This window comes from Schistocerca americana, chromosome 7 (genome assembly GCF_021461395.2).
Source record: "Schistocerca americana isolate TAMUIC-IGC-003095 chromosome 7, iqSchAmer2.1, whole genome shotgun sequence".
Taxonomy (NCBI): Eukaryota; Metazoa; Arthropoda; class Insecta; order Orthoptera; family Acrididae; genus Schistocerca; species Schistocerca americana.
This window is the reverse complement of record NC_060125.1, coordinates 157,138,930-157,164,066: the sequence shown is the minus strand read 5'-3', so window position 1 is coordinate 157,164,066 and position 25,137 is coordinate 157,138,930. Positions and strand designations below refer to the sequence as shown.

General features: G+C 44.9%; 1 protein-coding gene across 1 annotated transcript; it reads left to right on the top strand.

Annotated features, from left to right (window-relative positions):
* The first annotated feature begins 75 nt into the window (after positions 1-75).
* On the top strand, positions 76-24,031 carry LOC124622809 (luciferin 4-monooxygenase-like). The gene is made up of 4 exons (XM_047148600.1): positions 76-324; positions 8,049-8,276; positions 19,632-19,797; positions 23,904-24,031. The coding sequence occupies exons 1-4, from the start codon at positions 76-78 to the stop codon at positions 24,029-24,031; spliced, it is 771 nt and encodes a 256-aa protein (XP_047004556.1).
* Positions 24,032-25,137: the final 1,106 nt, after the last annotated feature.

Here is a 25,137-nt window from a genome sequence, read left to right as displayed (position 1 = left end):
AGCAAAGAGTAAGCTTTCAATTTATCAATTGTCAATCGCTGTTCCTGCTGCTGTCTGCAGGTTTTGAGCACACTAATGTCGCCGTACGCCGGAGTGCGGCTCGGCAAGATGAGTCCGCAGCCCAACTTGGAGCCGCTGCGCGCGATCATGTTCGTAGGGTCGCCAATCGACCGCCCTACCCTACTGGAGCTGGAGACCAAGTTCCGGCTGAGGGCGGTGCAGGTTTACGGCATGACGGAAGTCCTGATGACGCTGAGCGACACCAGAAACAACCCCGCGCCGCTGGGTTCCGTGGGTCGCCCGCAGCCTACCGTGGAGATCAAGGTGAGTCGACCAACACTGTTGGAGGTCTCACACAAAATGTTTTCCAGGATACACTAAGGTGCCATACGTCACGGGGTACTGCCTAATATTGTGTTGGATCTCATTTTGCCCTGTGTAGATCACCAAGTCGACGTGACATGGACCCAAAAAGATCTTGGAAGATCCCTTCAGAAATACTGAACCATAACTGCGGAAGTGTTGCCGGTACATTATGTTGAGCAGGAACTGACCTCTCGACTGTGTTCCGTCACTGTTCAGTAGAATTCGTGTCGGGTGATCTGGGTGGCCAAATAATTCACTTGAACTGTCCAGAACGTTCTTCAAACCAATCTCGAACAATAGTGTCCCAGTGACATGGCTTACTGTCAATCATAAAAATTGTACCATTGCTTAGGAACATGAAAACCACGAATGGCTGCAAATGGTCTTCCGGTAGACGAACATAACCATTTCCAGTCAACTATAGGTTTAGTTGGATCAGAGGACTCAACTCTCACAAACTGAAATTGGGATCCGTCTCACGAGGCCTCGATTTTCCAGTCTTCTAGGATCCAATCAACGTGGTCACGATCCCAGGACAGGCGCAGCAGGCGATGTCGTGCTGTTAGGAAAGACACTTCCGTCGGTCGTCTGCTGCCATAACCCCACGACGCCATATTTCACCGCACTGTCCTAACGGATACGTTCGTCATACGTCCCACATTTATTTCTGCGTTTATTTCATGTAATGTTGCTTGTCTCTTAGCACTGACAGCTCTAAACAGACTCCACTGCTCTCGGTCTTTAAGTGAAGGCGTGAGACAGTGCGTTTTCGATAGTGACAGGTAATTACTAAAATTTGGTATCCTCGGTACGCTCTTGATACTGTGGATCTCGGAATGTCGAATTCCCTACCGAGATCTGAAATGGAATACCCCATGCAACTAGCTTCAACTACCATTCTGCGATCAAAGTATGTTAATCCCCGTCGCGGAACCACAATCACGTCGGACACCTTTTCACACAAATCACCTGAGTACAAATGTCAACTACGACATTGCACTACCCTTCTATAGCTTATGTAGACGACCTGTATGTGCTAATATCGCTGTCCCTTGACTTTGTCACCTCAGTGTACATTCCTACAACTTAACTCCGAGAGACGTAATCTACTGAGGTGTCTGAGTGTTGGCAGAGGTATGGCACTCCATTCTTCCTGAAGAGTGGAAAACAGAGGTTAGATTCTGGGGTCTGGAATGACGTCGATATTACAATTCATCCCAAGTCTTTCACTGACTTGTGGTCCAAGCAGGCCAGTTCATTGCAGGAATGTTATTGTCCACAAACCATTTCCTCATAAATGGTAATTATCGGATGGGATGCACTGCAATGCCGGTACACTCTGTTTGTATACTGTACACAGTACACAGTGGTGTGAAATGTGCTCATATACTTCCGCGATTACCGGATTATTAAGCACAATAAGGGTCCAAACTCTAACCACGGAACATGCCCTTATACAAAACATCACCTGTGTTGACACTACACTATGACAGGCAACGTTTTTCAGACGTCTGTAAAACCCAACCCCTTCCATACGTAAAAGGAACAGAAACGATGGTGGAAAGAAGAAAAGACAGCACCAGAAGGACCGAGAAAGAGTTAAAATGTAGGTAGGGCGAAGACCTGATAGGGAAGTCCAGACACCCACCCTTAGATTGGGTGATAAAAAACCCCTCTCGAATAAAACTAAAATCCAGCTCATGTGTAGTTGTTACATAACAGTATAGGTAGAGAGTGAGGAAGGTTGAAAGTCCACCGTCAAGCTTCAAGCACACCATACTGAGGTGCGTCCTCGCAGCATAGGAGGTGGCCGTAAGTTAACCAAGTATGGTTGATGTGAAGCTGGCAAAGGACAGTAGAGTCCTTGCTACAGGCTCGCATGGAGGACCTCCACAATGATACATTGTGGGGCCCGCCTACGATCCGTAATGGCAGCAGTGATTTACAAGGACGACCAAGGCACTGTCTTCCATTAGGGGCAACCTGAGGAACATGGAATTGCCGCTTCAGCTGCAGAAACAATGTTTGTAGTAACATCCTGGATCGCTATATTGATGTTACTGAGCAATGGAAATCCAACGGTGGTAGCAGAGGCGAAAGTGTCCCAATCAGCCTTGGTAAGAGCCAGCGTCCTTATGAGTGACGCTGGGAGAGGGACAGGAAGAGCGGAAAGTGGTCACTTCCACACAAATCGTCGTAAGCTCGCCAGTGGATAGACGGTAGAAGGCCAAGCAGCAAATTGAGAGATCATTGGCAGAGCATGTGCCATGTGCCACAATGAAATGAGCGAGGGCAGTGTCGTTGTAGCTACACTACAGGAAGCTTTCAAGCGAATGAGGTTCTACCTGACATATTTCTTTTTAGCCTATTAGTAAGTAAACGTGTCTCGAGTTGTACTCCATAATTTTCGTCTCCTTTTGGAGGACAGCACAGTCTGACAAACGGGGGAAGTGGTTCTCTCCACAGTTTACACAATTGCAGCACATGGAGTATTTGGGTGCAGTGGTCGTCCGCAGTCCCTACATGATAATGGAACTGCACTCGGAAGTCATGTGCCCAAATTTCCATCACTTAAAGCACGACATGGGGGGAGGGATGTATGATTTTACGTCACATTTGTATACCATCACCTTGGCATTTTCAGGTAACGAATCACCCTCAAAGGGCAACCCTGTTATCTTTAGGTCCCCTATAAACGCGTCGGACGACGTGAACACCCTGTCGTTCCAAATTAGCTCATATCTTGTCGTCAGACTGCAGTAGGACGTTTGACCAAAACGGGAATATCACCCTTCTTATCGAGGCGAGCAATGCTTGTGACTGGACTGGGGGTGCTGTCTGCATCAGGGCTGACCCATTTCGCATTTTGGACAGTGGAACCATTTCCCCAAAATTGTCCTCCAGGTTTTCAACAAAAAACATATTGTTTGTAGCCAGAAAGGAGTCCCCATAGGTTCTACTGCCTAAAAAATACTGAGACGAATGTGGCACTCTCTTTTCTGTAACCCTACGTTCCTCCCATGTAAAGCTAGGGAAGGGAACGATTTGGGTTCATGCTTCTCAGTACTGAAGTCTACCTTTCCATTCTTAGAGTCTGCTGGGGCTATTAGGTCACCAGCAGAAGATGACTTGGTCTGCTTCTGTCATCTGCTTGATGCCACCCCCTACGTCCAGGGGCTCTTCCCACAGGTGCCACACAGCCGCAGCATAGGCCACCTGGCAGGCTACTTTACTGGTAGTCCTGATGCCCCAAAATGGGCATCTACTCCTTGCGGAGTTTCCAGCTCAGGCGTTAGCAGTGCACTCCCTGTGTTGTCAGGGGGCTACAGCCAATTGGGTACATGACGACCGCTCCACGGCAGACTGGTTACTGTCCTCGATACTGGGTGCAAAGAAATCCAGTATTGAAACTTCCTGGCAGGTTAAAACTGTGTGCCCGACCGAGACTCGAACTCGGGACCTTTGCCTTTCGCGGGCAAGTGCTCTACCAACTGAGCTACCGAAGCACGACTCACGTCCGGTACCCACAGCTTTACTTCTGCCAGTATCTCGTCTCCTACCTTCCAAACTTTACAGAAGCTCTTCTGCGAACCATGCAGAACTAGCACTCCTGAAAGAAAGGAGGGGGTGGGGTGGGGTGGGGGTGGGAGAGCTGCAAGACCCCGTGTCTGCAAACTTCATCCAACGACGCTACAGTGCGTCGAAATTATAGGCGCTGGCGCCCGCCAGTAGTCTATCCCATTGACAGCAAACGCGGCTTTCTGTGTTGACGCCGGCCGGTGTGGCCGTGCGGTTCTAGGCGCTTCAGTTTGGAACCGCGTGACCGCTACGGTCGCAGGTTCGAATCCTGCCTCGGGCATGGATGTGTGTGATGTCCTTAGGTTAGTTAGGTTTAAGTGGTTCTAAGTTCTAGCGGACTGATGACCACAGATGTTAAGTCCCATAGTGCTCAGAGCCATTTGAACCATTTTGTGCGTTGACGGAACGTAGGCGGAACATCTGGCAATGTTGTAACTCTTCAGGCTTTCCCGGCGATCTAATGACATCTTGGGTTGTCGGGTGTTCTGCCGGATATCAGCGTCGTACTTGCACGATATTTCGGTCACGTAGCTCGAGACCTTCATCAGGTGCGACCTGAGACTGCTCCTCGAGTGGATCTGGTCCAGTATTTATGCCTATGGACTTCCCCCTCCACCAACGGCTGCAGGCGCTTCCTCTGTGGTCCGCGCCCATTCCCTGTGACCTGCTGGAGCGTTGCTGCTCCGTTTTCCGTCCGCTGCGATTCTAGGTGTTCCCTCTGCGGTCCGCGCCCACCAAACCCGCTCCTGGGGGTTTCATCTACGGTCTGGGGTACCAGGCGTTCCCCCTGCGGTCCGCGCCCGCTCACCACGACCTGTTGGAGCATTGCCGCTCCGTTTTCCATCTGCTGCGGCTCTGGATGTTCCCTCTGCGGTCCGCGCCCACCAGTCCCACTTCTGGGTGTTCCATCTTCGGTCTGGTGCTCCTGGCAGTCCGTCATGGGCTCGTTTACCATCTCCATGTCTCTGGTTCTTCTGTTTGTGTAGTGTTGCAGCTGGCCCCGTTGCTCCTTTAACAATTCCAGAGCCGGATCCCAGGCTCTGCTTAGCTGGTACCCTGTGTCACGATTCATAAGATCGTCAGCCATTTTAATCTCAATCGATTCTCTTATGACACTGTCCCAAAATCTGGGTGTTTGTGCTAGAATCTTGGTATCCTCATACTTCATGGCATGATCTAGCTCTAGACAGTGTTCAGCAATGGCTGACTTAGTCACCTGTCTTAATCTAGTGTGCCTCTGATGTTCTTTGCACCTGATCTCCACAGTTCTCGTCGTCTGGCCAATGTAGGACATGCCACATTGGCAAGGTATATTGTAAATCCCTGGTTTTCGTAACCCCAGGTCGTCTTGACACTCCCCAGCAGTCCCCCGATCTTGTTGGATGGACAGAAAACACACTTGATATTGTGTTTACGCAGGATCCTACTGATTCTGGCAGAAATAGAGGCAGCATAGGGCAGATATGCCACCTTCCTTGCTTCATCTTGGTCTTCTTCAGGAACCTGTGGTATAGTGGCTGGTCGGAGTGCCCTCTCAATTTGTCCAACAAGATCGGGGGACTGCTGGGGAGTGTCAAAGACGACCTGGGGTTACGAAAACCAGGGATTTACAATATACCTTGCCAATGTGGCATGTCCTACATTGGCCAGACGACGAGAACTGTGGAGATCAGGTGCAAAGAACATCAGAGGCACACTAGATTAAGACAGGTGACTAAGTCAGCCATTGCTGAACACTGTCTAGAGCTAGATCATGCCATGAAGTATGAGGATACCAAGATTCTAGCACAAACACCCAGATTTTGGGACAGTGTCATAAGAGAATCGATTGAGATTAAAATGGCTGACGATCTTATGAATCGTGACACAGGGTACCAGCTAAGCAGAGCCTGGGATCCGGCTCTGGAATTGTTAAAGGAGCAACGGGGCCAGCTGCAACACTACACAAACAGAAGAACCAGAGACATGGAGATGGTAAACGAGCCCATGACGGACTGCCAGGAGCACCAGACCGAAGATGGAACACCCAGAAGTGGGACTGGTGGGCGCGGACCGCAGAGGGAACATCCAGAGCCGCAGCAGATGGAAAACGGAGCGGCAATGCTCCAACAGGTCGTGGTGAGCGGGCGCGGACCGCAGGGGGAACGCCTGGTACCCCAGACCGTAGATGAAACCCCCAGGAGCGGGTTTGGTGGGCGCGGACCGCAGAGGGAACACCTAGAATCGCAGCGGACGGAAAACGGAGCAGCAACGCTCCAGCAGGTCACAGGGAATGGGCGCGGACCACAGAGGAAGCGCCTGCAGCCGTTGGTGGAGGGGGAAGTCCATAGGCATAAATACTGGACCAGATCCACTCGAGGAGCAGTCTCAGGTCGCACCTGATGAAGGTCTCGAGCTACGTGACCGAAATATCGTGCAAGTACGACGCTGATATCCGGCAGAACACCCGACAACCCAAGATGTCATCTGGCAATGTTGTTTGTTATTCAGTGATCGCGACTGATTGCCGCGATCGCCAGTGGAGAAGATGGAGCTAGCTGCTGCGTAGACAGGCTTTGTGTCCTATAAATGCAACGCTCTGTTGCCCTGGTGGCTGATGGTTTCGGAGACAGGTTTCCACATGCAGTTTATTTTTCTTCTGGAATCCTTTAACATACCCAGTGGTTTTCGGTATACAGAAAAAAATAAAATGGGGTTGGTGACAGGTGTCTGCAACTGTCACCACCATGGAAACTTTGCTGCCGAAGGGGTGGCCTAATGGCAGAAACCTGCGCCTATGATTTCGACGCTCCGTAGCATAGTTGAATAACGTTTCCGAGCGCGGGTTCCTATCGTCCGTTCGCTCTTCAAGACGCCACTACAAACCCTCCAAGTTTGTTGCAACGTTTCTGGGACACCCATAAAACTTTTTCAAAAGGCAAGGAAAATCAGCCTATATTCACATTAACGGCCATAATACCGTTTAACGGGTAGAAAAGCAATTCGATAAGGTCGATCGAATTAAGTTGAATGTATTTTTCTTCGTGTTTTAGCGAAGCTGTGAACTCAAACAAAGAAAGGATACTGCTCGCATTGAATACGTTGCAAAGTATCTCGTTTAAATAAATCTGATGTGCCACAAAATACAATTACGCAGAGGCAGTGCAACCAAACACACGTCTCACCACAATCCAGAACGATGTCGTCACAAGTGACCATTGAATTACCACAAGACAAAGCGTCTATACGAAACAGATCACGACAACGTCATGGTTCCAGCAGGCAGAACGAGTGTGTTCGCAGCAGCAAGCGGTAGTGCAGAATGTCCCGGTTTGTCCACTAGGCATGATGGTTCAAATGGTTCAAATGACTCTGAGCACTATGGGACTTAACAACTATGGTCATCAGTCCCCTAGAACTTAGAACTACTTAAACCTAACTAACCTAAGGACATCACACACATCCATGCCCGAGGCAAGAGTCGAACCTGCGACCGTAGCAGTCGCGCGGCTCCGGACTGAGCGCCTAGAACCGCTAGACCACCGCGGCCGGCCCACTAGGCATGAGCCCACATGCTAACTGATTCTGCCTGCCAATCAAATCTACTAGCCTGCACAGCCCAAAGTTTAGGCGACTTGCTGAAGACACGCCTCGCAGTTCCCACCCAAAGATAAGCTACTCTAGTAGACAAATGGCTATACGTACTTAGAGACAGACAAATGCTTGTTGATATGCACGTGAGTCCTAGTGTGAATGGTGCCCGCAAGAGATAAACTTAGAATGTGCTTACGCGGGCAAAGCCGCAAGAAACGCCGGGGCGAAAGGCTAAAATATATTAAAATACACTCCTGTAACTACTACAGACGGAATGAAGCAAGCCGGCCGCGGTGGTCTCGCGGTTGTAGGTGCTCAGTCCGGAACCGCGCGACTGCTACGGTCGCAGGTTCGAATCCTGCCTCGGGCATGGATGTGTGTGATGTCCTTAGGTTAGTTAGGTTTAAGTAGTTCTAAGTTCTAGGGGACTGATGACCACAGATGTTAAGTCCCACAGTGCTCAGAGCCATTTTGAACCATTTTTTTGAATGAAGCAGGCTAACATCTAATCGTGCTTTATTTGAGGACAGGTGGTGGACACGCAGACGGGTGAGGCGCTGGGACCGGGTAAGGAGGGCGAGCTGTGCTTCCGCGGTCCGATGGTGACCCGCGGCTATTACAACGACCCCGCCGCCACCGCTGCCGCCATCGACGCGGATGGCTGGTTCCACACCGGCGACGTCGGCTACTACGACGCATCTGGTCTCTTCTACGTCACAGACCGCATCAAAGACTTCATCAAGTACAAGGGGGAACACGTGAGTACTGGCAGTGGGCCGCGCGGAGTGGCCGCGCGGTTGGAGGCGCCATGTCACGGATTGCGCGGCCCCTCCCACTGGTGGCTCGAGTCTTCCCTCGGGAGTGGGTGTGTGTGTTGTTCCTAGCATAAGTTAGCCTAAGTTTAAGTTGTGTGTAAGTCTATGGATCGATGACCTCAACAGTTGGGTCCCTTAGGTATTCACATACACATGAGAATTTTTTTATTGGTGGTGGGTGTGGATGCTCTTACGTAAGAGCGATTTCAGGAAGTAGATTCCGTTTTCCTAGATCGCCGAAAAGCTCTCGACACGGTGCCACATCGTCGCCACTAACCAGAATACGCTCATACGGAGTGCCTACACAGGTACGCGATTAATTTAACAACAGTGCGCAGCACGCTATATTAGACAGATAATGTTCAACATCGGCTGGGCCACACGGATGCGTCGTTACACGTACGATGTTGTGCACATACAGGGTGTTTCAAAAATGACCGGTATATTTGAAACGGCAATAAACACTAAACGAGCAGCGATAGAAATACACCGTTTCTTGCAATATGCTTGGAACAACAGTACATTTTCAGGCAGACAAACTTTCGAAATTACAGTAGTTTCAATTTTCAACAACAGATGGCGCTGCGGTCTGGGAAACTCTATAGTACGATATTTTCCACATATCCACCATGCGTAGCAATAATATGGCGTAGTCTCTGAATGAAATTACCCGAAACCTTTGACAACGTGTCTGGCGGAATGGCTTCACATGCAGATGAGATGTACTGCTTCAGCTGTTCAATTGTTTCTGGATTCTGGCGGTACACCTGGTCTTTCAAGTGTCCCCACAGAAAGAAGTCACAGGGGTTCATGTCTGGCGAATAGGGAGGCCAATCCACGCCGCCTCCTGTATGTTTCGGATAGCCCAAAGCAATCACACGATCATCGAAATATTCATTCAGGAAATTAAAGGCGTCGGCCGTGCGATGTGGCTGGGCACCATCTTGCATAAACCACGAGGTGTTCGCAGTGTCGTCTAAGGCAGTTTGTACTGCCACAAATTCACGAAGAATGTCCAGATAGCGTGATGCAGTAATCGTTTCGGATCTGAAAAATGGGCCAATGATTCCTTTGGAAGAAATGGCGGCCCAGACCAGTACTTTTTGAGGATGCAGGGACGATGGGACTGCAACATGGGGCTTTTCGGTTCCCCATATGCGCCAGTTCTGTTTATTGACGAAGCCGTCCAGGTAAAAATAAGCTTCGTCAGTAAACCAAATGCTGCCCACATGCATATCGCCGTCATCAATCCTGTGCACTATGTCGTTAGCGAATGTCTCTCGTGCAGCAATGGTAGCGGGGCTGAGGGGTTGCCGCATTTGAATTTTGTATGGATAGAGGTGTAAACTCTGGCGCATGAGACGATACGTGGACGTTGGCGTCATTTGGACCGCAGCTGCAACACGGCGAACGGAAACCCGAGGCCGCTGTTGGATCACCTGCTGCACTAGCTGCGCGTTGCCCTCTGTGGTTGCCGTACGCGGTCGCCCTACCTTTCCAGCACGTTCATCCGTCACGTTCCCAGTCCGCTGAAATTTTTCAAACAGATCCTTTATTGTATCGCTTTTCGGTCCTTTGGTTACATTAAACCTCCGTTGAAAACTTCGTCTTGTTGCAACAACACTGTGTTCTAGGCGGTGGAATTCCAACACCAGAAAAATCCTCTGTTCTAAGGAATAAACCATGTTGTCTACAGCACACTTGCACGTTGTGAACAGCACACGCTTACAGCAGAAAGACGACGTACAGAATGGCGCACCCACAGACTGCGTTGTCTTCTATATCTTTCACATCACTTGCAGCGCCATCTGTTGTTGAAAATTGTAACTACTATAATTTCGAAAGTTTGTCCGCCTGAAAATGTACTGTTGTCCCAAGCATATTGCAACAAACGGTGTATTTCTATCGCTGCTCGTTTAGTTTTTATTGCCGTTTCAAATATACCGGTCATTTTTGAAACACTCTGTATATAACCCAATGATATCTCACTGCAAGATGATCTTGATTACTTCGTATCGTGCAAATATGTAGAGGGTGTTAACTAAGAAATCACTAGCTTAGAAACACTTCTGTCGGAACACAAAAATATGCTCCACTTTAAAAGACAATAAAGTGGGCAACCAGCTGCCTAAACCCTCATTCCGCCTTCGTCACCAAAAATCGTAGCATGCGAACGTATTCGTGCTCTTTTAACACAGGACTTTCTAAATACTTCTATCCAGCCAGTTTTTGTAGCAAAGCCTTCTTTTTCAGCAAATCCGTCTCATCTACGTCGACATGTAGGCCTACATCTATACACTTTTCGACTCTCAGTGACACGCATGACATTGAGCACACCCCAATGTGGCCGCGCGGGTTTAGCCGAGCGGTCTGTAGCGCTGCAGCCATGGACTATGCGGCTGGTCCCGGCGGAGGTTCGAGTCCTCCCTCGGGCATGGGTGTGTGTGTTTGTCCTTAGGATAATTTAGGTTAAGTAGTGTGTAAGCTTAGCGACTGATGACCTTAGCAGTTAAGTCCCGTAAGATTTCACACACACTTGAACACACATCCCACTGTACCACTTACTACGGTCTCTCTCCCTTCTACTCACGTATGGAGTATGGTAAGAATAACTGTTTAAATGTGTCTCTGCGTGCTGTGGTTAGTCTAATCTTATCCTCATGATCCCTGTGTGGGCGATAGTTAGGGGACTGTGGTATATTCCTAGAGTAATCGTATGAAGCCGGTTCCTGAATCTCTGTAATTAGGCTTTCTCGGGATGGTTTTCGTCTATCTTTGAGAGTCAACCAGTTCAGCTCCTTCAGCATCACTGTTACAAACTCTCACTGGTCAGACAAGCTTGTTACCATTCGTGCTGTCGTTCTCTGTATACGCTCAGTATCTCCAGTTAGTCATATCTGGTGCGGGTCCCACACACTTGAGCAGAATTATAGAATGAGGGCACGAGTGGTTTGTAACCGATCTCCTTTGAAGACTGATTGCACTTCCCCAGCATTCTACAATTCTGGGCCTATATGATCATTCCATTTCATGTCCTTACGAAGTCTTAATTTTAATTTTAATAATTAACAGCCTCAGTTGCACCGTTTACCTAGCATTTACCTAGGTTTTAGTCGGGATAACCCAACGTTCTTAAGAACAACAGTAACTACCGTTTGTCCACAGTGGACATCGTCAAGCTAAAACTACCTGAAAGGTCAAATATACTAATATTGAAGGTCAAATATACAAATATTGAATAATGACCATCTATTTTATATGGCCAGTATTGCCGGATGTTACAGATTAGATACAGGCTTGTTCATAAGTTCAATCGTGACCATTTGTGTGCTACGTCAATAGGATGTTCATGCGTTGTAACCACAGCTAAGCAAGTGCTTAACAATTACGTCTTAAAAATTTCTAGACCTAGTCGTAATAATGACGATGTTGGCTTTATAGTATCCTTCCCACTCCTAAGTTCGTTTTAGGTGACAAAACTTCGTGCTTAAGCACATAAATTTTCCTAGTTAGGCCGTACCTTGTAAGCACATGATGTCTTCCTCAAATCGTGACCAATGAATACTTCATAAATGTGAAGACAGTCGATGTAAGTACGTTCTGCACAGGTTAACATATACGCCCTTTTCCTCAGCTGTACATTTTATTTCACTTCACTAGTAAGTTCAAGGTCAGGAGTTTAGTTCACGTCTTGTCCCAACAAGTAACTATCATACAGTTTGTACGCAGGCACAAGGTACTGTGTGCGCCTAGGCGGGCCTCATGACGCTACGGTCAGTTCCAGTACACCACTCGTAGCTGCCGCATCGCGGTCGCGAAGTGGGGACGAGGCGGTTCCAGATAACTTTTACAGTCTGACGATGATTTATGGATTTGTAGTTTTAGCTAGACGAATTCCACTAAGCACAAACAGTAGTTACTGTTATTCTGAAGAAGGTTGGGTTATCCCGACTGAAACCTAGGTAAATTCTAGGTAAACGGTGGAACTGAGGCTGTTAATTATTAAAATTAAAATTAATATTTACACAGTTGCTGACAGGGCAGCGAAATGTTGAAGATATTTAAGTCCTTACAGAGTCAGTTGAGCGATTCCAACAGTGATTCGCTGATATTATAGTCACTGGACACTACGTTCTTTCGTTTTGTGAAGTGCACAGTTTCACATTTCTGAACATTTAAAGTGAGTTGCCAAACTTTGCACCACTTCGAAACTTATTGTAGATTTATGTAACTTCTGCGAAAGTCCGAAGTTACTATTTGCATTTTCTGCAGGGATATTAATATACACCATGAACAGCAAGGGTTCCAACACACCACATTGAGGCAAACACTAAGTTAACCCTACGTCTGACGATGACTCTTCATCCAAGATAACATGCTGCGTCTTCTGTACCATAAAATCCTCAGTTCAGCCGCTTGATACCCAACACCATCGTGTTTCTTACAATAAGCGTAGATGTGGTACTGAGTCAAGTGCCTTGCGAAAATTAAGAAATACTGCATCTACTTGACTGCCTTTTTTCATGTAAAAAAAAGTGTGAGTTAGGTTTTACATGATCGATGTTTTCGGAATCTGTGCAGTGTGTGTGTGTGTGTGTGTGTGTGTGTGTGTGTGCGTTTAGTGCCTACGGGCCCTCAACGGTGACGTTATCAGCGCCCTTATTCATATTAAAAGTAACGAATGTGGAGAAAGATAATAAAATGTGACCATACTTGTTAGACAACAGGAAAGAATAAAAGATTCTATACAGGAGATTAAAACACAAGTAAAACGACAAAGAATCTAAAGGAAGGAATAGAAAAATTTCAGTGGCTGGCCACTTACTTAATATATGGGCGAACAAATCACCCAGTGAACATATTAGAACCATAAATTCTTAATAAAACCGGTGAACAATTCACAAAACTCGAACCACTTTCGTTTGATCATTATCTAGAATAGACTGCAGATCCGTCGGCAAATCAGCTGCGTCCTGCTTGTCGGAAAATAAAATGCAGTCTAATAAAATGTGGCGCACACTGGAGCGTCCTGTCTCCGGAGCAAAAAGCCATGCGTCATAGGGCTGTGGCCTACGCGAAGGCGTGCGACGAGGACCTTGCCTCGCCAACTTGGCTGGAAGGAGGTACACCAAGGCCGAGTTGTGAGCTTTACTCCACGTATCTTGTTGTCGGTTACTTCCAGCCACTCATCCACCCACCGACGAGCTCAACAGCGAGGTCATAGCACGCAGGGGGATGGCACACTGAAATACCTGAGGATCAAGGCACGCCTCCTTTGCTGCTAGATCCGCCACTTCCTTCCCCACAATTCCCAAGTGCCCTGGTGCCCAGCAGACAGACACCTCCTTCCCCAGCCGTTGTGGGCAGAAGAGGCTATCCTGGATAGTCTGGACTACTTTATCTGCTGGGTCCAAACGTTTCAGAGAGAGAAGGACATCCAGAAAATCGGAACAGACAAGAAATTTATCACTTGAAGAAAGTCTAATGTGCTCCACTGCCCACAAGACTGCATACAGTTCTTCACCAAAAACAGTAACAGTCGGACCTTGAGGACACGATCCGTGAAGCAACAGAGCAACAAGTAGAATCTCCATGTTTCAACCCATTCGTAAAATCAGCGACATAGTCGTGATGCTCAGATAAAATGTCAGAAAATATCGCATTAAAAAACGGAAGTGGTAGTTCTATCTCTCCTGTTCCGCGCCAAATCTAAAATCAATCTGGGCCTCTCCAGTAATCAGGGTGGCAGACGATTAAAACCCTGCATTTGGGGCTGTACTGGCTCCACACCAAGTGACTCCAGGACACGCTGCTCGCGTATCCCAGATGGCATTGTGGCTTTTGGACGGTTTGGCAAAAAGGCCTACAGAGGCGGACGAGCAACAGTATGGTGTGCAGATGAAGTAGGATTTGCAAGGAACTTACACGCGTGGTGCACCATGAGGTGCTGGCGTCAGATGCTAAGTGGCGGTTCCGCCGCCACAGCACAGAGGCTGGGACTAGGGGTGGCCTGCTAAGCGCCCGTGGCCAGCCGAATCCCCTCAAGGCGCACAGCGTCAATGATCTGCAAATAAGAGGACCTCGCTCAAAAATGTTCAAATGCGTGTGAATTTCTGGGGAACCAAACTGCTTAGGTCATCGGTCCCTAGACTTATACACTACTTAAACTAACTTATGCTAAGAGTAACACGCACGCCCATGCCCGAGGGAGGACTCGAACCTCCGGCGAGAGGGGTCGCGCAGACAGTGACATGGCAATGGCCTCGCTCACCCATACGCCGTCCACCCATAATACAGCTGCGAGCGCACGAAGGCCGTATAAAACTGGAGGAGGCGAGCCCTGTCTGCTCCCCAAGACCTGTGGCTAAGGCAGTGCCTTCAGGGATCTGGCTTTCAGGTCTCTAAGATGTGGCAACCACAACAGTCTGGAGTAAAAACTGTGGCCCATAAACCTCAAAAAAAAAAAAAAAAAAAAAAGGTTCAAATGGCCCTGAGCACTATAGGACTTAACTTCTGAGGTCATCAGTCCCCTAGAACTTAGAACTACTTAAACCTAACTAACCTAAGGACATCACACACATAGATGCCCGAGGCAGGATTCGAACCTGCGATCGCAGCGGTCGCGCGGTTCCAGACGGTAGCGCCTAGAACCGCTCGGCCACTCTGGCCGGCAGTAAACCTCACTGAGTCGCTAAAATGTAGGATGGTGTCCCCATATGCAAGACAGGTAAATTAAAAATACGACGAGAACGATTGAAGTGAACACACGCACACTTATCTGTAGGGAGTCCGTGCAGGTTGCCCTGGAGGGTGTAATTTTGTTGGATACCGCTCTTTATATTTGAGCTCAGGAAACGTTCTAAGATTCTTCAAAAATCGATGTCATTTGACTGTAGTTTTGTGGATCCTTCTTGTAAACGATTATAGCTCGCCCTTTCTTCAACTTCTGGACGCGGTTTTTTGTTTGAGTGGTCTACAATAGATTATAATTAACACAGGGGCTAACTCAACAACGAATTCAACATAAGATCTGATAGGGATTACATCGCGCCCTGGATCTTTGTTCACTTTTAACGATTTCAGTTGTTCCTCAACTCCATTCACACTGACTTCACTCGTCTTTTCAGTGGTACAAGGATTACATTGGGGCAATTCTCTCGGGTTTTCCTTCGTAAAGGAACGTTTCAAAACGGGGTTGAGCATTTAGATTTTTACTTTTCTACCCTCAGTCTCAGTTCTTATCTCATTCGCGAGTGGCTGGACACTAACGTCAGTTACACTAACAGATTTTACTTACAACCAGAACTTCTCTGGGTTTTGTGAAAGATCATTTCACAACATTCTGCTACAGTAATCAGTGAAAACTTCATGCATTGCTTTCATGACAGCAAATGCGTTTCATTCGGCATCTATCTATTTGTAGATCTGTGCTTTGTTTTTTTCTTACTGTGCAGTAGTCTCTATATCTTTAGAAGTTTCTCTACGGCGACTGTTTACTATGGAGGGTCCCTATCATTATTAACTGTTAATCTGTGTACATACGTATCTGGTACACTGTCAAGTATTCTTCTAAACTTGAGTTATAGTTCCTCTACATGCTCCTGTCTTGTGCTGAGAGATCAAGTTCCCAGAACCCCTGCCATGTGTTCAGTACTTCAGTTAAGACCACATTTACGGTTCAGACTGGATAGTATATGCATATTTTACCTTCGTAAGTAAGATAAATTTGGACTCCTGGATCTCTGTAGCGGACAGTGATATCGGAAAACGTTTCAGCGTTCCCAGAGAAAATGGTCTTCAGAACAAATGGTAGAATTTCGATTATATGCAATGAATAGAAATTACAGAAGTAGGTATCGCTATAACTGGTGAGTATGGTATCCAATAATCATACTGTTTCGGCTGCATCTTGATAACGAATGAATATTTTCGAAAACTGAAAATGGATCTTCTAGATAAATGTCTAAAGAATGTATAATTAAAATTTGAGCCATTGTCTGTGCTTAGTTATTTAGATAATCCGGTGTGCCCTGCAACAACGGCTGAAAACCGGTTCTCGCGACTTTCTGGATAAGTACGGCAACTTTGAACCTTGAAGTTCCTCGAGAACATCAGCCTAAAACACATGGCAAGAATTTCGACGAGTTTCCATGGATAGAAATTATAGAAGTGGCCATCCTCACAATCGGTACTTTGGTACATTTGGTATCCAAGAATCATGTTTTTTTTTTTTTTTTTTTTTTTTCTCAGGGACTGCTCATGAAAAATGGTGATTTTATAAGCCGCCTAAGTCGGAAAGCAACAACGGATTTGCTCAATTTGCCTGGATCAGAGGAAATGCGTAATGTTTAAATTATGAACATGCACTGAAGGATGGTGCAGCATGCCCGTTTTTGCGATAGGTATACAAATGGTAACTAGGCCAAGGGCTATCCAAATAATTTGATCGCTTACCTCTGTGGTCAATAGAACCTGAGATACGACCGCCTGAGAAATCGCATTTTTGTGTTTGGCTTTTTGCAACGTACCGTCTTTATTAGGAAATGTGAATGGAAGACTTGGTTTTGATGAAAAGGTCCTAGAAAAGTGCATTGTGTCTGTGAAGAAAGTGAGATACGAGAGACTGTTGTTGTCGTTGTTGTTGCAATAGCGGAGGTCTGCACCCCGAAGGTAAGTTTGATGCAGCTCTCCAATCTAACCTCTCTCTTGCAAGCCTCTTCATCTCCGAATAACTACTACAAGCTAAATCCACTTCCACCTGTTCACTATATTTATCGGTTGGTTTCCATTTACTCTTTTAATTTCATTAGCTTGGGGATTATGTAAGTACAGGATGACGGATGTTCTATCATTCCGTCCTCTCCCGTCAGTGTTTTCCGTATGTTTGTTTCCTCGTCGATTCTACGGAGAACCTCATCATTCCTTGCTTATCAGTCCATCTAACTTTCAATATTCTTCTATAGCACCACATCTAAAAGGCTTTAATTCTCTTCTGTTCCGTTTTCTCACAGTCCATGTCCCACTGCCATGCGATGCTGTGTTCCAAACATACCCTCTCAGAAATTACTTCCTCAAATTAATACCTATGTTTGATACTAGCAGACTTCTCTTGGTCAGGAATGCCATTTTTGCCGGTGCTAGTCTGCTTTTTATATCCTCCTTGCTCCGTACGTCATGGATTATTTTTCTGCCTAGGTAGCAGAATTTCTTAAGTTAACCTACTTCGTGATGCACTGTTCTGTTCCTTGTTGTTCTCATTTCTGCTACTTCTCGTAACATTATAACTTTGTCTAACGCGTGATGATCGTGGCCTTTACCTAGAAGTGAATATTTAGTGGATAATGATGTTAATTATGAACCCTTGTGCAATTATTAAGTAATTTATTGTCCTACGTTTCTCATGGCACTCCGTCTTCCTACTATCTGCTACAAAATTCCACTGTAATGACTGTCTCTACCTCTATTTCACTTACACGTTTCAGAATATTATCAATTACTTCTGCTAATGACAGACAAGACCGTATTTTCTTCAGGCCTCAATGACTCTATCAGTCTCGCCACTCTACAAGATGGTAATATCATTAGCCACCGCAGGTTTGAACATGGATCAGTTTCTCTCCCAGAACTCAATTTCTTCTTCAGCCCATTCTGCAGATTTTTTCCTTTTTCTTACGTTCAGTTTACTTTCTGGCTTCAAACTCAGCATTAATCTTAGAATATTTATATTTACCTCAATAATTCATTTAATATTGTCTCCATCGAGGGTATGAAGTGGGTGGAATTACCGGTTTCAGATAACGTCGACATCTTACGAGACGGACTGCCATTTCCCAGGCACCTATTAGACCTGAAGGTAACAGTTGTTAGTTTCTTGCTTACATAAACACTCGATCATAAATATTTGGATGCGTTCATAAAATACTGGACAATATTCTCTTATCCTTGGGTATTGTCAGCCAATAAATCTCAGACTGGACGTAAAAAAACTATGCATGCGAATTTTAGATTGTTCAGAAAATATCACACGATACTTCCTTATGGGAAGAAAGATCCATGAAGGTTTTGACGCTAGTGATGTTCAGAAGCGGTGGTCCTACTACCGTGTAATGAAGTTGTTCTGGAGATGATCCTGAATAATAATGCCCAATCGCATCTGCTTACTTATGATGTCTAATGTGCTCAAAACAACCAGATTTTTCACAAACAATGAGGACATCTTCAGGCAAACGGACAACCAGTTCTTCCGGTGTGTTGTACGCCAATCAAGATTACGCGATGTCCACACTACTGGACCGTCTCTCGGAATATTCAACAACTGGGGAAAACATTGTCTAAATGTTCTGCCGCGTGGGGTAGCCGCGCGGTCTAGGCGCTTTGCCACGGTTCGTGCGGCTCCCGCCGTTAGAGGCTCTAGTCCTCCCTCGAGCATGGGTGTGTGTGTTGTCCTTAGTGTAAGTTAGTTCAAGTTAGATTAAGTATTGTGTGAGCCTAGGGACCGATGACCTCAGCAGTTTGGTCCCCCATTAACTTACCACAAATTTCCAAAATTTTCTAAATGTTCTGTGAGATCCACGGCAAAAATGTGATGCGGCCCCGTAAGGAGTTACCTCATAATCAACCATGAATAAGACGTAAAAACTGGTAGAAAATTTCATATAAAATAATAATAATGTAATTGTTTATCCATCACGAGGACGCTGCTAGCGGTGATGAACAGTTAACATTCCCGCCATAGTTGCAAATAAGAGTCCATTGTGAACGTGCTGCATGGGAAGCTGTTCAAAACCACTGCAAACGTTGGCGTAAAGGATTTCCTGCGTCATATCATCCGAGTGCCGATAGCGGGCACACGGTGCAACTGCGACATTTTTGTCCCAGAAAGAAAGTATATGTTTTTATGTCCTTTAAACACTCTAAGATTTTGTATACGTCGTTTTTTACATAGTGTTATCATTGTTACGACAGAATTTTTTTACTTCTGGTCAACGAATATCGACTGGCAGTCAGAAATATAATGTAACACACTGCACTGTAGTGAAGGAAAATGCCTTTGTCAATCAGACTGTAGTCACATACCGAAACTAGTTGCAGAAATAGATCTTTCATTTGCATTGGTATCCAATTAAATATACGAGTATAACGATGTGGAGAAGGTTATGAAAAATGAACCACTTACAAAAGAGATCACATCTTTCAATTGAAGTTAGAATGACAGAGGATAACTAACATTAGGCTGCAGTGCAGAACAAAATATGTAAACAACAGTTTCTGCTAAGCTACACCTGTTTGTTACGGCAGGTGCCGTCTGCGCATCTCGAGGCAACCCTGCTGAAGCACCCGGCGGTGCTGGAGGCTGCCGTCGTGGGGATTCCCAACCCTGAGACTACGGAGCTGCCCCGAGCGTACGTCGTCGTCAAGCCCGGCGTGGACGTCTCTGCCGAAGAACTAGTCAGTTTCGTCAGCAGTGAGTAGCGCTATTTTCTAAACCTGTATACTTACACATGATGGCCGTCTTTTATTTACAAGTAGTTTCTTTATGTGCAGTCATCTACTTCTGTTAAACAGCTACTAAGACAGTCATTTCATCTCTATTCATCACTCACAAGCGGTGGGGGCGAGTTTTGGAAACCAAATATGCGGTGATATGGGTTAAGATCACTGGTATCACACCCTGTAGCCATTCGACCTGGTAGGCCCTCATTTGCGAGTAATTGGTGAAAAAATTTCAGAATTTTACGTGGTGGCCAGTACCATTAAAAAAGTCGTAAGTGACACGTATTTTTTATTTCTATTCCTTTCTCAGATAATCTTAATCACCGTCTGAATTTTTTCATTTGCTTAATTTATCTTTTATATCATTCTTTTTCCAGTCGGAATTTTTGTGAATATAAATTTAATTATATCTATCTGCAATAATATTAAATTACTTAAAAATTCCGATTTGTAAATTAAAAAACAAAAGACCCGATAATCTATTTATATTCACGGTGAAATGGTGTGAAAATGTATTTTTCGTTACCAGATGTGCGATTCTTTTTCCACGGTAATCTTTCCAAACATTTAAAACGCAAGCTAAATAATTATTGCACTAACGATGAAATAACGCAGATGAAGATTTAAATGAAATAAGAGTATCAGTAAAACGAAAGTCGAGCAAAATGAGAAATAGGTATAATGAAGGTAATAATGTGTATGAAAAAACAGGATGATGAAACAAAGGGAATTGAAATTAATACATAAAATTAATTTAAAACTCATGAACAAAGATTTCAAGTGGGAAAAGAATGGCAGGAAGAAAAATGAGAGAAAATGAAGAAGTTGATATTATGATTAAAACTATGTGACGAAGGAACGGAAATAACAAATTGCATATAAATCAATTAACTGAATAAAAGTGATCATGAAAGTCATTTAGATAAAGATGTAAGAACAAAAGTAAAAAAAAAAAAAATTGCTGGATCTGACTAGATTCGAAGCCAAAATTTGCTGCAAGTGAAGGTATTATCTAAACAGTTACACCACCCAACCATGCCGTATAACAGACCTTTATTAATAACTTTGAGTTTCACACAAAATTCGCAAATTTTTCCCCTAATTACTCACAAACGAGGGACCACCAGGGTGAATGGCTGTAGTGTGATACCTGAGATGGTTTAAAAAGTCAATCCCACCGTTGGGGACCTCTCTTTGTCAGTCAGAAAATGTGCAAAACCCGCACCTCCATCAACTGCAGTAAATTACGATGAATCTACTAATATTTCTTACGCCGGCAAACACGTCACAGGAGGACTAGGAGACACTAATCACTCAAAGACAGAGAGACGACATTGCCCGATCGGTGCCGTACTCGTGTGATTCATTCATTTCCACGGCCCTGCACATGGCCCACTAACAGGACAGAGCTTTGTTAATCCAATACGATAGATACTTCTCTGGTAACATTCTGTGCGTAATAATAAGGTGAAAGTACAAAACCAGTGGTCAGTAACGGATCATGCCTAACTGGAGAGGAAAAATAATGGAAAAAACTACAACAGACATCATAATGTGACACTTTCACTAAGTCAGTAACTGAATTCTGTCGTCACTGTAATCTTTATGCTACGAATAATTTTGGTTTCGCATATTTATGGAGTACTTGATTTGACGCCTCGATATGTAAGTCCTAAACTAAATTACTTGTACAGTGTAAGGATACAATAAATTTTATTTCACAAGACAATCTATCACAACCAACATAAGCATTATAAATAAATAAATATATATATATATATATATATATATATATATATATATATTCTCACTTTTCTTCCTTTCAGCTATTCCATTTTCAAGTACTAGAATTACAAGTAACTTCATTACTGCTATTACCGTCACAATTATGTAACTTCCACTAACTCCGCAAGAGCGATTATCTCTGGTGTTATTATTGTCGCTACTGTTACTGCATTATTATCATTAATATTTCACCACCAACTAAGGACTGCCCTTCCCTATTATAAGCAGACTACTTATTTATACCTAGATTTGATCGTTGCCACTGGACCCATCAGGAAGCAACTATCTTCTTCATTCAACGCACGTAGGACGCCATGTCGGCAGCGTTTTTATTGCCGGGTAATTTACTGCACTGTCAGCGAAACACATTTGTGGCTCTTTTCTCGGTAGGATGACGGGGACTTTTGCAGGCCACTTCGTTTCGTGACGACTGACCTCAGCTGCTTTCTCCCCTTCTGGTGCGTGCGTTAACTGAAAGGGGGTTTCCAAACTTCGTTCTGAAATAGTGTCGCATTCCTACTCTGGTAGTTGTCTTCCACACAGTTTCACAAAGCCTTCCAACATCCCAACTCATGATTCCACAGTAAACGACCCTCAGATGTTGTCCGTTAGTGTCCATAATATTATTGTTGCATAAAACCGCTCGGTGCCATTTCAGCTGCCTAAACAAATTCTACTCAAATGTTTTCTCCGGGAGGGATGTCTAGTAGAGAGTTCCGTCTGCAGGACAAGGGAAGATGGGTGGGGGGCAGAGGGCACATATTGTTGTATAGTGGTTAGCGTAGCTGACTCTGGGCCGCATGGTTCCGGATTCGATTTCTGGCCATGTCGGAGATTTACTGCTCTTGTGGACTGTCTGTTGGTGAGTTTGTCGTCATTTCCTCTCGTTACAAGAAACGTACAAGTCGCCCAAGTAGCGTCAAATAGATAGCTGCTGAACAACCATTGGTGGTGTTTCGGAGGAGGAAATTAGTGTTTAACGTCCCGTCGACAACGAGGTCATTAAAGACGGAGCGCAAGCTCGGGTGTGGGAAGGATGGGGAAGGAAATCGGCCGTGCCCTTTCAAAGGAACCATCCCGGCATTTGCCTGAAGCGATTTAGGGAAATCACGGAAAACCTAAATCAGGATGGCCGGAGACGGGATTGAACCGCCGTCCTCCCGAATGCGAGTCCAGTGTGCTAACCACTTCGCCACCTCGCTCGGTGTGGTGTTTCGTCTTCCTTTTTCGAAGGACTGGGGTGTTGGCATATTTTTTACCTCCCATTTACTAATAGTTGTCAACAGCCTAGCCGCAGTGGTAAGAGCGGTTTCCGTCAGATCACCGAAGTTAAACGCTGTCGGGCTTAGGTAGCACTTCGATGGGTGACCGTCTGATTTTGCCGAGCGCTGTTGGCAAGTGGTGTGCACTCAGCCCTTGTGAGGCCAACTGATGAGCAAATTGACTAAGAAGTAGCGCCTCCGCTCACGACAACTGACAACAGCTGGGAGAGCAAGTTTCTGACCGCATGCACCATTCCCCCACCCCCCACCCCCATGTCCCCATCCATTGACCCTTATCATCTGAGGATGACACGGCGGTCGGTCGGTGCCGTTGGGCATTCGGAAGCCTTTTCGGACGGACTTCTTTTACTAATACTCTTTTTGACAGAGGCATTCATTTGCACAGTTGGCACAGGCCTCATTAATCAATTCAGAATTGCATCACTAGTGGAAAATTCTCATCTGGGTATTGACTCCACTGCTAATGAAACATTGTCGCTTTGGAACTCTGTATCCCAACGGCGGTAACAGAACCTCAACAGCCTTCCTTTTCTTTTTCACAGACTTTACTCTATCGAATGCTCAATCTAGGACGACAACTGCTACTGTGATTTACCGGTATTTCTTCTTTCTTTGATGGCAAACTGTAATGTTACATTTGATTTTCAGAAAAATTTCGTCCAGTACCATGTGTCTTTTCTTTTTACTGCTGTTCATTCTATTACAGATGATAACTTACATGAACCAGTTTTCATACAGGGTCTTCTCCTGGTGAACAGATTGTTCCAACAATGCAGCAATGTGGTCGAAATTTATCCCGCCAAAAATCTTGGAAATGGTTCGCAGTAGAGTCTTTCTTGCCATCCCCTCTGCAGTATTCGGTATTTAATGTTTCGAAATACAGTGTTACATACACATTGGACAGCAGAAGTATTAAAAAGAATGGAGACATTTCACAATAATAAGAACTTAAAGTTAAAATTTAAAAAATTATCTACAGAGGGTAATGTGTCTATTACACGTGTTACAGAGGAAGTTTCTGATCACAAAAAGCTCCGCGGAGGAGTTATCTTCTTGGACAAACTGCCGAGGACGGCCACAGGAAAAACGTTTAAGAGGATCCTGAGAGAACTGGCTACAAAGGATGTGGATGAATAATAATAATAATAATAAGCTAACAAACTGAGAGGAGTGTGACAGAAAAACCTAATGTGAATAACATCTGAAAAATATGGTTGAATACATCATAGTCATTGTTTCTTTCAGGTCAAGTCGTGGCTTAAAAAGTGTGGTGAAAGAACAGTTTTGTAACTAAAACTTTTATGTAGGCTATTTCTCGCAAAAATTATTTCTAGTGGAAGACATAAAAGTATACCTGTCTCTGTACAAATCTAAAGAATAAAGTATTTTATTTCTTTGTATTGTTGTTGTTCAAATGTTTTGGGAGTACTATCGATCCCTTTTTAATACAAATAAAATATAGTGTCTGGCGAGCTTCAGCATCCACTTCATCAGAATAATGGTTCAATTTTTGAGATTCATACAGCTTAATTGTAAACTGATATCAAAGAAACATATTAGATATGTACAATCACATTTTTCCATACGTACTTACCATTTAATAACAGCTACTTGAAGCATTGGGAAAAAATGTAAAAATCGTGCTTCCTAATTCATTGAATAAAGCATATTATCACATTAACGGCTGTCTGTTCGATATGCACATCTTTGTAGATCTGAGAAATCAAAATCTGATTGTGAGTGACAGCGTCCCTTGCTTCCGGTCCATTCCATCCTCACCTCGCCTTGTTGCTTCCAGTGTGTCTCACAAAGTTTTGTTTGTGCATCCTGTGCCCAGTAATGCCCACAATTAGTTTCCGATTTACAACCAATACTATACAATACATAACACAAAATCATTGAAATTTATGAAACATAAAATTTTATGATGTATTCACTAGTGAGGTCATTTACGTTTTATTTATTTATTGTTGGCGAATTTTCCCTAAAAGGAAATCGTTAAGCTTATGACTTTGAAGGCTTGTTCTTCTTGTCCTTCCAGTACTCCTTCATTCTCTTGGAGAGGGCCTCTTTTCTCTCCTCAGACCATTCTTGTTTGGTCCGCTGTTTTAGCGCTTCTGACTTTACTTCCCAATTGTCTATGTATTTACGTTTTATATTTATTATTGTCCTATTTGTACGATCAGCCAAGACGCTCACTTATTTGTTATTATTATTTTGATCAAAATTTTATGTACAAATTT

Bases quoted from the DNA above. Each gene is read 5' to 3' on its own strand.
- LOC124622809 (XM_047148600.1), top strand. From the start codon at position 76: ATGTCGCCGTACGCCGGAGTGCGGCTCGGCAAGATGAGTCCGCAGCCC. The intron at 325-8,048 runs GTGAGTCGACCA...ATTTGAGGACAG, and splicing joins AGCCTACCGTGGAGATCAAG to GTGGTGGACACGCAGACGGG. The intron at 19,798-23,903 runs GTGAGTAGCGCT...CACGTGTTACAG, and splicing joins ACTAGTCAGTTTCGTCAGCA to AGGAAGTTTCTGATCACAAA.